The sequence below is a fragment of the Mus pahari genome, chromosome 5 (genome assembly GCF_900095145.1).
Source record: "Mus pahari chromosome 5, PAHARI_EIJ_v1.1, whole genome shotgun sequence".
NCBI classification, from domain to species: domain Eukaryota; kingdom Metazoa; phylum Chordata; class Mammalia; order Rodentia; family Muridae; genus Mus; species Mus pahari.
The window spans coordinates 81732425-81745335 of record NC_034594.1 but is presented as its reverse complement, the minus strand read 5'-3'; the positions used below and the strand labels follow the sequence as shown (position 1 = coordinate 81745335).

The 12911-nt window shown below is 36.4% G+C and overlaps 1 protein-coding gene across 10 annotated transcripts in view; it reads right to left on the bottom strand.

Moving 5' to 3' along the window:
* Positions 1–12911, bottom strand: part of Relch (RAB11 binding and LisH domain, coiled-coil and HEAT repeat containing) — a 90547-nt gene that overhangs the window by 39083 nt on the left and 38553 nt on the right. For all 10 annotated transcript variants that reach the window (XM_021197684.2, XM_021197681.2, XM_021197683.2 and 7 more), the window contains 2 exons: positions 9631–9743; positions 1355–1445 (listed from right to left, as the gene is read on the bottom strand). In XM_021197684.2, the coding sequence (XP_021053343.1) occupies positions 1355–1445; positions 9631–9743 (204 nt within the window). The remainder of the gene's footprint in view (positions 1–1354; positions 1446–9630; positions 9744–12911) is intronic.

Here is a 12911-nt window from a genome sequence, read left to right as displayed (position 1 = left end):
CCAGCCTGGTCTACAGAGTGAATTCCAGGACAGGCAGGCTCTCAGAGAAACCCTGCCTCAACAAACAAACAACTACTACAAAACCCAACCCAAGGGATGCTTTTGACAAAGTGTCCCAGGCCTCCTTTCAATTCACCACTGTAACCCTGGTTGGCCTAGAACTCACACCATCTTTTGATGGTGAGCTTCACCAGTACTGAGATTATAGACATGTACCACCATGACTGCTGTAATTGAAAAAAAAATTTTAGGGTTTTTGAGACAGGGTCTAGCCTTGACTTCTCTTGTCTCTACCTCCTGAGTGCTGGGATTATATGTGTTTATCACTATGCTCAGTTTGATAAATGCATGTTAAAAAGTGAAAATGGAAAAACTATAAAACATTATATGCACACATGAATAGTTGCACAGATTTATCAAGTCAAAGTTTCATGGTGCATTGGAGTTAATTTTGACTTTAAACAACTAGAAATACACCCTAAATTAGCATGCTTTGTAATAAAAAAATGTTGCCTGCCATTGTCAGAGGTAAATATTACTACATTGTTCACTTTACACACTGAACCTGATAGCTCTATCACTTTAGTAATAAGTGCCCAAAGAAATTAGGACTAGAACTTTTGGTGTTTCCTGTGACTAATATTTTTCTTAAGAACAAGAGACTGTGATATTGTAAATTTGGCTTTATAAGCTTGTCTCGATAATGAGAAAGTATCTTTTAAAGGTGCTTAATGACTTATTATGTCTACAAAATCAGAGTTCTTTGAAGGACTGGAATATTGGTATACATTATAAAAGTAAAACTACTCCAGAAAAAGAATTTTATTATAAATATACAAACCTGCTATATCAATGGTCTACACTCTGCATACTGCATGAATCTAAAATAAACCTAATATACAAACTGTATATGTCCTCCATTTGTGTGAGAGCACACACTGCTATCTCTTCCTTAAACTCACCAAACAAATATTGTGTGGACTTTGCAAGTGGAGGACAACACATTCTGTCATATTCATCTTTCTTCTACTTTGCTTTGCTTCCCAGATACCAACAAAAGAAAGCACACCATGTCTTTGTCTTCTCTCATCTCCTCACTAGGATGCCTCTGTCTTTCTTCACACTGTTATTCTCATTACTATACTAGTACCTGGCACTGGAATTGGTGTTTTCAAAATATCTGCAGAATGAATGAATGAAGCAGGGTATCCCTGAGTATTCCTTTGTGCAAATAAACCATGTGCTGAGCTATGGACAGTAGCATAATTTACATTCCATGGATTTTCTCATGGCATTTAAAAATGTAAACCTTCAAAAATAAGAACAAAATAGCTAACAAAAACAGTTAACTTACCTGCTCCCAACACTGTGGTAAAAGTTCAGCCTCCACACGTGTTGGTCCAACATGACGTGCAAATGCCACACATCCTGTCAGTATCATTTGCCTGAAAAATAATAGGAAAAAAAAATCCTTGAATGTGCATTAGAAAACAGAACTATGACCACAACTTTTAAAAAAGAGTTAAATAGTCAGGAATGGTGGCACAACCTTTAATCCTAGCACTTAGGAGGAAAGGTGGAGTCCTGTATGGCCATGGAAGTGACAGCATGACATGGTTCCTGTCCCTGGAGCAGAGCCAGCAGGGTGTGGGCTGATGTTCTGATAGTTGCTGAGGATGTTACTTCTTTGGGAAATACACCCCCTGCCAAGGTTAATGACTCTATAATTAGAAACAGTGAAAGTGTATCTATGTTCTTAGCAAAAACAAATGCTGTGACCTTCAGGATAGTCCTTAAGACTGTGGGAAAGAACTCTAAAACCATGAGTTTGAAAAACTAAACAGGTTTTCTCAATTATGCAAAATATAAAGATGCAATATGAATTATATGAGGGGTTTCACCGACCTAAAAGGCCAGAGGTGGCAGCATTATGAGCCAGCATGTCAGAAAGATATTAAAGAAGGAGATAAAGAGATTTGGGGAGTGGTGGTTGCAGAGCAAGAATCCACCCCGTTAAGTTTATTCTTTGTGCTTACAAAGGCAGGCACACTCTGAGTTCAAGGTCAGCCTGGAACAGAGCAAGGTTAGGCTCAGGTGTGGTGGGAATGGTGATCTCAGAGCAAGATTTTCTCCAGTAGCTTACTGTTTGTGCTTACAAAGGCAGGCAGATCTCGGAATCATTTGCCATGTTTTATTTTTTATTTTTTACGTACAAGTCCTTTTCTAAGAATCCAGGGGCTAAGGCCATAAAATGCTGACTCATGAGATAATCAAAAGGGAACCTGGAGTGGATGATTGAATTGATACGCAAATAAAAGACTAGGTTTTGGTCTGGGAGAGCAGAGTTATCTGGATGAGAGTCTGAAGAGCCAGCAGGAGCAGAACATGAGGTTGTCAGCTTGCACCCCACTTGGAGTCATTTCTTTTGCTCCCCCCAAACACCCCTTCCTCAAGAACATCTCGCACCCCCCAAGCTGATCCTTGGCAGCAAGTTAAGCAGATCATTGGGAGTTCCAGGCCAGTAAGGACTACATGGTGAGACCCTGTTTTATAACAAACTCCAACCAAACTGAACTCAAAAATAAACAAGAAAAAAATCAATTCTAAGTATTCTTATTGCTGTTTCCCAATTGGTCAAGTTAATGTCTCTATCACCCTCTGTTTTAATTTCTCAGTTTTTCTTCTTGATTTTTCCATTCCACCACCTTAGGAAGCCAGGTAAACTAAAGGGAATAACAGGAAATATAAGAAATCCTGTTATCTGCTTCTTCATGAGAAATTTTGAATAACTGATTATTTTTTGTACCAACTACCTACATATGTATGTATTCCATAAATGTTTGATAATTACACTATTCAATTTTCTCAGAAATGACATAGAAAAATCTAGGTATACTTGTAAGCCCAGTTCAGGGAAGGTAGAGACAGGCAGATCTACCTGGCTCGTCAGCCTAGCCTGTTCTCCTCTAGGCCCCCAAAGAACCATGTTTTGAGGGTCAGGCCTGGAGCTGTAGGTTAGCAGTAGAGCATGTGACTGTCATTTGTGGGTCTCTGGGATCAATCTTTAGTGTCAACAACATTAAAATGCTGGATGGTGCCTAAGAAAAATACCTAAGTTGCCCTCTGGCTAACCTACATGCACCTCCAGACAGTGGTCATGTTCACTGGCACATAAATGTTAAGCATTTAAAATATTTCTTCATGATATATATGTACAGAGGTTGAAATCATGAAATCATGCACTACCACTATACTAACCACATCTAAACATCAATAGGAAAAAGTGATAACTCTGAAAAGCAGTTCAAAATAGGTCAGACGCCCAACGCCTTATTAATAGCACTAGGTGTAGGTTATACAGTAAAAAATAAAACTGATTATCAAATTATTTAGTTAGAAGTCTGATATTACTTATGTTTATTATTAAAGAACTGAAGAAAGAACCATTATGGAGTGTAAATTAAGTTTTACTGGGATATTGTTAAAGAAGTCTGAGATTAACTAATGAAAAATAACAAGTGGTTACCTATCAAACAAATGCTAACAAATATTTCTGTCTACTTTTCATTTATATAATAATATTGATTATTGTTATTATTCTTTTTAAAAATAAAAAGTTGTATTTCTGTAAGATAAAACACAATAGACAGGGATACTTTATTTCTGCCACCAGGTGGCAGTAGTTACATTTAAGTTTTGCCTTGAAAACTGCAAATTCAAAGAAGGTATTTTATTTATTACTATGTTACTAAAACAGGAGAAGACACATTTTTAAAGAAGAAAATGAGATATGCACTTTCCTGTATCACCAAACTTTCCTTAGAAAACATTGAAATTGAATAGTATTTCCACAGTGATCTAATTCCCTCATCCCTACTTGTTTAGTGAGCGTGCTGGCTGCCAATGTCACCTAACTTTGGCTGTGTCCTGAGGATTGCTCCACTTTGCTCTTGGGTAGAGTCTGTGAGAATGAGAGACACATAGTATAAATTTCAGGATCTATTAGGCTGTGTGGTCATAACTTTGAAGTTCTTTCTACTTTAACTTCCCAGCTTTATGTCTGAGGACTCATTTGTTTATGTCTTTTATATAAATGAATCATTAGAAGATGTTCTAAAAAAAGCAGCTGTACAATTAGATAAATACTTAGGAAGCACAACTCTTGTTTTACAAAATAAAAGCAAAATCGCCTTTATTATTAAGGTTAAAGATTGTAATAGAAAAACATCCAGGCACATTATTTTATCTTCTGGTTCTTTATCTCTCTACTGCCAGGCTGCTTTCTTCAGGCCACCCTTGCAGCTTTCCTTAGTGCTTGAACATTTCACTTCTTGAGGTAGATAATATACTTAAGTTCCTGCGTGCAGGGTGCTGTCCAATGGCAAGTCTACACTATCTGTTCCTATCTTCGTCCATCATGGACTGCATGAAAGCTCCAGGAAGGACTTGTTCCAGAAGTTCTGCCCCATCCACTCTGCAGAGTTTCCACCTGATGGATGTTGAAAGAACAGATCTGAGTCCCTCAGAAACTGGTGGGATCCTGAGGAACCCACATAGTGTCATGACACTCAAGTATGCTGGTGATGGGCAATAAAGTTTCAGAACTACTATAGCCAATGAACTTGCTCCTGCTCTTCCTCAGGGACTCTGACAACAACATGGCTTCTGTTCTCAATAATCTTGAGAAGATCAGGAAAGACAAAGATGCTAAAGAAAATACTGCAGGGATTCCCTGTTTATTCAATACACAGAGTAATGGTTCCTTTATCCACTTGTACATAATTCAGAGTTCAAAGCCTTTTATAATGAAAGTGAAAACTGGATTTCACCACCAAGAAGTTGACTAAAACCAACTTTCAGAGGTTATAACCTATTTTTGTGTGTGTGTTGAGTAAAAGAAGAATGGATAGATACATAAATGGCTAAGTTCATGAAAACTGATTATAATAGGAATGTTTAAATTATAGTGATATTTTCAGAGGAATTGCCGGGTTATTATATGAACTTTCTGTAAACTTATACTGAGTGAAATAGTAAATGTGCCACTTGGCTTTCAAGATTATCAAGCAGCTGATAAAACAAACTCACGCCATTTAGAAAGGCTCTGATGCCTTTCAAGATATTTTATATAATCATATTAGAGGAACTCTACATTTACATTCTGTCCACCACTATAAATTATGAACTACTATTGAAGAGTTCATACAAATTGTTAGAAACAGATGTCTGAGCAAACAATTCTTCAGTCCTCCAAGAGGCCAGGCAACACAGTGGTTTACTGACATTTTAATTTATCATTCACAACATATGCTCAGTTTTCAGTAGTATTAAATCTATTGCAGAGTCTTATTAAAATTTGAAAAACTTGCATATTTTACTCTTTCTGCTATTCTGTTATTCTAAACTTTTCTAAGACTTGATTTCTTTGGGTTCCTTTCTGGTTTATAGAATAGATTCAAAGACCCAGAAGTAAACCTATACACCTATGGACACTTGATCTTTTGCCAAAACCATACAGTGGATAAAAGAAAGCATCTTTAATAAATGGTGCTGGTCTAACTGGTGGTCTGTATGTAGAAAAATGAAAATAGATCCATATTTATCACCTTACACAAAGCTCAAGTCCAAGTGCATCAAGGAACTTAACATAAAACCAGATACACTGAATCTAATAGAAGAGAAAGTGGGAAAGAGCTTCAAAGTCATTGGCATAGAGGTTAATTTCCTGAACAGAACTCCTACGGCTCAGGTTCTAAGATCAATAATTGATAAAATGAGACCTCATGAAACTGAAAAGCTTCTGTAAGGCAAAAGATACTGTCAATAGGAATAATTGGCAACCCACAGATTGGGGGAAAAAAAAAACTTCACTAACCCTACATCTGAAAGAGGACTAATATCCAAAAAATATAAAGAATTCAAGATGGTAAACTCCAAAAAAACCAAACAACCCAATCAAAAAAATGAGATATAGAACTAAACAGAGAATTCACAACAGAGGAATCTCAAATGGCTGAAAAGCACCTAAAGACACATTAAAAGTTCTTAGTCATCAAGGAAATGCAAATCAAAAGGACCCTGAGATTCCACCTCACACCAAAACCTAAGGAGACAGCAGATGCTGGCGAGGATGTGGAGAAAGAGGAACACTCCTCTGCTGCTGATGGGATTGCAAGCTGGTACAACCACTTTGGAAATCAATTTGGCAGTTCCTCAGAAAATTAGAAATAGTTCTATCTGAAGACCACTCTTGGGCAAATACCCAAAAGATGAATCACCATAACCACAAGGACATGTGCTCTACCATGCTCATAGCAGCCTTATTTGTAATAGTCAGAAGCTGGAAACAACATAGATGTCCTTCAACCAAAGAATGGATACAGAAAATGTGGTTCATTTATACAATCAAATATTATTTAGCTATTAAAAATGAGGATATCATGATTTTTACAGGCAAATGGTACTAAAAATTACCCTGATAACTCAGACCTAAAAGAACATGCATGGTATATACTCACTGATAAGTAAGTAGATATTACCAAAATGTACAGAATACCTAGGATGTAATCTACAGACCATAAGAAGTATAACAAGCAGAAATGCCCAAGTGAGGAGGTTTCAACCCCACTTAGAAAGGGAAAGAAATAATCGTGGGAGGCAGAAGGAGGGAGGGACCTGAGAAGGAGAGGGGAAGGGAAAGGGAAGGGAAAAGGAAAGGGAAGGGAAAGGGAGAAAAGGATTAGATATGGGGGTGAAGGGGACAACAGAGAAGTCCAGAGGGCCAAGAGACTAAATGGAAATAAGCAGCCTTGGGAAGTGGGAGGTGGGGTGACCCTCTAGAGAATACTAGAGACCCAGAAGGTGAGACACTCTCAGGTCTCATTGGGGACCTTAGCCATAATGCCCAATATTGGGGAAAGGGAACTCAAAGAGTCCACTTCTAGTAGATAGACAGGGCCTCAAGTAGAGGAACAGGGTTACTAACCTACAGTCAAAATCCCTGATCCAGAATTATTCTTGTCTAAAAGAACTTCAGGGACAAAACTGGAGAAGAGACTGAAGAAAGGGGGTCCAATGACTGGCCCAACTTGTGATCCATCTCATGGGGTGGGGTGGGGAGCAGCACCAAGGCCTGATACTACTATTCTATGATGTGTTTAAAGTCTGGCATGGCTATCCTCTGAGAGGCCCTACCAGCAGCTGAGACAGAAGCAGATACTTATGCCCAATCATTGGACTGAATCCTTCCACTATAGGTGAATTAGGGGAAGGAGTGAAGAAGCTGAAAAGGGAGAGTGACCCCATAGGAAGACCAGCAGTCTCAACTAACTAGACCCCCTGGGAGCTCCCAGATACTGAGCCACCAACCAGGAGCATACACAGGCTGGTCCAAGGCCCCTCGCACATACATAGCACAGGTCTACCTGGTCTGGCTTATTATGCTTAATCCTTGAGGATTGAGGCACCAGGGAAGGGTAGGGCCTGGTGGGGGCCAGAGCCCCACCCTCTCAAAGCAAGGAGTATGAATAGAAAGAGAAACTGTGGGAGGAGGAACGGGGTGGGGGTGGGGCAATGACTAGAATGTAAATAAAATAATTTAAATTAAAAATTACCAAATAATGTTTATAAATATTTCTATAATAATTTTTTTCAAGGTACATTGTTATTGTGGGTTTCATTATGACTTAATTATTAACTGTGTAGTTAGTCAAAAGAACTGGTTTTATTATGACATTTTCACACATGTATCTATCTCACTGTAGTATAAAGGATTAATTTCATTGACATTTCATAGATGCATCTTTCATACTATGCTCACACATATTGTGAATTTTCAGGATCACTGCCATGCTCACAGTAGAGTGAAATTTTTATTCTGTTTTTTTAAGAAGAAAGTATTCTAACTTTGTTTGACTTACTTTGAGAGGAAGGAAGAGGCTATACTATAGCTTTCTCCTGAGATTGTTTAGGCATAGGAAATACTTAATGTTATGTGCTATACTGATTCTAGGATTGCCTTTCTCTTCTTTTTAGTACTTGGTTTTCTTTTTTCTCATTTTGAGACAGAGTCTCTCTATAAAGTCCTGATGGGACTCACTATGTAGATAAGGTTGTTCCCCAAACTAATGGAACCACATGCCTCTGTCTCCTGAGTATGGGATTAGTCATGTGAAAGCTAGCATTTCTGTCTCAGTACTTATTTTCTTCACAATGAGAACTTATGTTATTAAAAACATTTGAGATGACTTGCAAATTCATTCAAATGAAGTTAGTTGTATACTTTATTGAGTGATTTCTGGCCTTTCTTATAGGCTTATAGGATTTTACCAAAGACCACATAATTTTGTCAAAATCATGCCATTTACTCCTTTCTTTCTGTCTAGCTCTTCTCACTGGCGAGGATCTTAGACTGCAAATGAAAGGAGGGCAGAAGCAAACAGTTTCCTTACACAAATAATGGCTGTCTGACTCAGTGCCTTCTACATACTCAAAAGGCTGCTCATTCTCTCTTTGAAGGGTCATACAGTGGTTTTCCTAATCTAGCTTCAGGTAGGGATATCTATTTCCCAAGTACATCTTTTTCACAAATACTTACTGCTTATACTTTACTCCCCAGCCCCATGCAGTTTATCTTCTTAGAAAATTCCAAATTGAAAGACATATTTTGAAATGCCAACCTCTTGCCACCTCAAACCAGAAAATCGCTCTTAAGATTAAAACCAAACAAATTTAAAGAAACTACTTTCTGTTGGAGGATTTAAACAACAACAAAGAAAGAAAGAAAGAAAGAAAGAAAGAAAGAAAGAAAGAAAGAAAGAAAGAAAGAAATATCTCAAGAAGTAGCTTAGAACCTACCAAGATTTTACCACTTGTTTTTATAGGTCTTTTCCCTCATTAAAAACAGCACTGAGAACATATGTTGGTAGGTAAGTCTAGGTTCCTATCTAAGGATATTAGAATGCTTGGGTGATCACTTAGTGGGATCAAATTTTCTCCACGTCACTACAGCTTCTTGTACTTTCTGGAAAACGAAGAGCTACATGGGAGAATTACTACCATGGTTTATACTGCTTGATCTGTCTCCTTTATAATGAAGTCTCAGCTATAACCCAACACTTCTCGTTAGAAATGAGAAAAGTATATTAACAGATTCTAATTAACAGAGTTTCCAGATCAGAATATAAGATAGTTGTGGTGATATCCTTCAGTACATACATGTGTCTAGAGACCCTGAGAAATTAACAGTTCAAGAACAAAAATTCACTTTGCAAAGATTTGGTTATCAGTAATTATTGTAATAGGGGCTCTCAATAGGATTTGTACATACTTTTCATAACTATTTTTACTTCATGAACTTATTTCTTTCCAGAGGCTTAATTTTCCTTATTATCTGTTTATTTGTTGAGGCAAATCACAGGCTCCTTTTCAAAACAGAGGTGAAGAGGATAGCCATCTGGATGACAGTCCTATTGAAGTCATCTGCATGATGCAACAGGAGAACTCCAGCACACTGAAACTGATACTGGGAAGGGAAAAAGGCCTGGAGATTCAATCACCAAATATGATGCTCATTTAGGAAATATCATTATGTCAGCATTGCGTTTTTTATCCCCAAAGCAGTATACCCACCTCTGCTCATCATCCGGCCTCTTGATCAAGTTGAAGAGTATATGGAGGAGCTGGTCTCTTTCTTTCGGCTCAGGGTGTAGGCATGCTGTACACAATATGAGAGGGATCAACTCCTAAAGAAATATGAGGGTAGAGAAATTCAAAATAAAATTACATTGCAGTATATTCTATTTTTTTCTTCCAGAATATTCCTAAAATGAACTTTAAACCTCAAAAATCAAGAGTATCATTAGAAATATGTATATGTTGGTTATACAGTAGGATAAATTACAGTATAATAAAAGTTACTTAAGATTCAACTAACCTTATTTTCTTATTCGGTATTGTTCAATATTCCACTAGGCTTTTTAAAGTAAATTAACAACCCACCATGTGACAAACTGATATAACTTTAATTCTGAAAGTGTTTTAAATTTCTTACAAAGAGATTCACTATCTTAAAACTTCAAAAGTTAAAAAAGAGAAACCAACAAAACAAAACTTTTTCCTAGGACTGGACATTCACCTCAGTGATAAGGTTCTTACTTAGCTTGTATGTGTAAGACCCTGACCTCCACTCAACACCACATATAAGACCCTGATCCCCAACAACAACAATAAAATCCCATGTCAAAAACAAACACAGGAAAACAAAAATCAAGCTAATAAAAACTTTTTCCAAACAATATAACAAAAATTCCTTTCTATACTACAATATGCATTTCTTAAGATTATATATAACTCAATATTTTGTACCTTTCACATTTAATCAACTGCCTAAAGAGACCATTTCTGGGCTATTGGTGCAGATCAGTGGGTATTACTGTTATTTTAGAAATAGTTGATATTAAACTATATTTCATTACACATTCAACATGCAGAAGTAACATAAACATTTTAGGAAAGTATCTGTCAACTTCCCTTTTCATAGAAATATATGAAATTAAAGTTGTTCCATATTTTCACTTAGACAACATTCTGAACCCTGAATATATTCTGCTTCTCAACTGAGTGGATTCTGAAGTCTCATGGGGGGGAAAAAGCTAAAAAGTGAAAGGAAATTTTTAGAGAAATATTCCAAAATACAAGCATTTTAAAGTCACTACAACATACTGTGATATGGAGGGAAGATTCTCTCTCCCATTTACCTAAATACCTGCCCCAAGGTATCAGCAAAATTAAACTAAGAAGTGAACATATAACAGCTTATTGGCAAAGAAAATAATGCTAACACATACACTGTAAGAGAAGCATGTCTTAAGTATGAAATTGCTTCCTCAGGAGAAGATGACACAATTTTTAGAGTTGGGATTGCAAATGCTAACTAAAAGTTCTTTTCTATTATTTTCAAGGTTTTTAATATTTCATATTAAAATTTAATTAACTAATATAAATTTAGAATTTGAAGTTATAAAATCTAGATAGGAGGGACAACAAATAAAATAAGGAGTAAAAAGTCTAAAGTACTTATTCTGTTATTTGTATCATCCTACTTAGTAGCCTATGTGGCTGTTAAGACAAAACAGCAACTGAAAAGTGACAGAAATGATAATTAATAAAGATGGTCGGCACTGAGAATGGAAGACAGAATATATGTGTCCTATATGACTTCATTAGATGGTAAATGACGCTTGATAGATTAATTATTATATTGGAAAACTCTCATAAAATAAATATTTAATCTGACTTGGAGATTCAATGACACAAGGGGAGAAGATCATTAACACCAAGAAGTATTTCAATCTTAGCTGATTTTAATCAGCCTACTGAGTCAATGCAACCAATGAGAGAAGTTCCAAGTTTCAACATCAGGGCACCCTACTAAGAGTAGAACCATATGTCAGAAATTCTCCCAGAAGCACTGAGAAGAAATGACTTATGAAACCAAAACAGACTCCAAGGTTTGATCTGAACTCTGTTGGCTCTCATCTTTTGCTCCCTAGCAGTTTTCTTGAACCCCTTATCTTTCTTCCTTTCTGTTCCTACGTGTTTTTTCATAATATTATTCTTATTCTTTTCTTAATCTGTAACTTTAGAATTATGAAATTAAGGAAAGCTACTTAGCATACTTGTTAAGACAGAAATAGAATTTAAAATAAGGAGTATAATCTTTGGTCTTAAAAAAGCCTTAAAAGATGTAGCATAAAACATCATGCTTTTTCTTGTTTATGCTTTATAACACGTCTCTGTTTCCTTTATCATGAGTCTTAATATTTTTAACCACAGAGGAAGTTCCTCATTTATTCTAGAAAATCTTTTAACTGTAATAGCTAAGGATAAGTCAACCACTGTTTCTATACTAAGGAAAGGCAAACATTTCTTTCAGTTTCTTCAAGTGAAGCAGGCAGGAATTTGAATTAGTGCAGAGATAACAAGTGTTTAATACATATATTTTCAATGTATCTATTGTGGATACATTGATCTTATGAGAGTTAAGGTGGTCTCAAAAAGCTTCTCAGCATAGTAGCCATGACCAAACTATCCAAATTGAGTCATGAAAAGCAAATCATTGAAATCTGGGTCCTTTTATTCTAAAAATTAAGATTCTGGGATTTGGCAAAACAAAACAAAACAAAATAAGACAAAACAACAACAAAAAACCAACCTACTTTTTGTTTGCTAAAATGATAACTGTCAATAATTTCTATTTAACTTAATTTTTTTGTTAGTGAAATTCGCAACATATGAGAAATCACTGCCAATAAATTTTGGTTGATGCTCTGCACCATTGCTAACTGGGTACAGTTTGATACATTAATGGCAGTGACATGTACAACTCAGCAGAGAAGATATACCAGATAGCCTCTTCCTCAGACACTGTGTTGATAAAAACACTGAGACGTCTGTTAACAGAAATGGCACAGACCACCACTACAATTTTACCTGCTAAGCAGGGCTGGCCTCAACTAATCCCAATTCTGTCAGTTATTTATTCCCACCTCCACTTACACTACTCTTGAAATACTAAATTCTATAAATGCATGCCTTTTGTGCTCTTTTCACATTAACCGTGAATTCACCTCCAAGTCTCTGAAGCACTAACACATCCATACCTCAGAGACTACTGTCCATCATTTTACTCCTTACATATTCACCCACAAACTGGATCAGTATTCTCTTTTGCCATCATCATTCTAATTCAAGAATTCTAGCTTTTTAGAACTTTCATTGTAATTCTGACTGCTTTATCTAAAAAAAAAAAAAAAGACAGCTAAATTTCTCTAAGCAAATGAGGTGATACTGTTCCACTTAATTTCTCTCTCTCTCTCTCTCTCTCTCTCTCTCTCTCTCTCTCTCTCTCT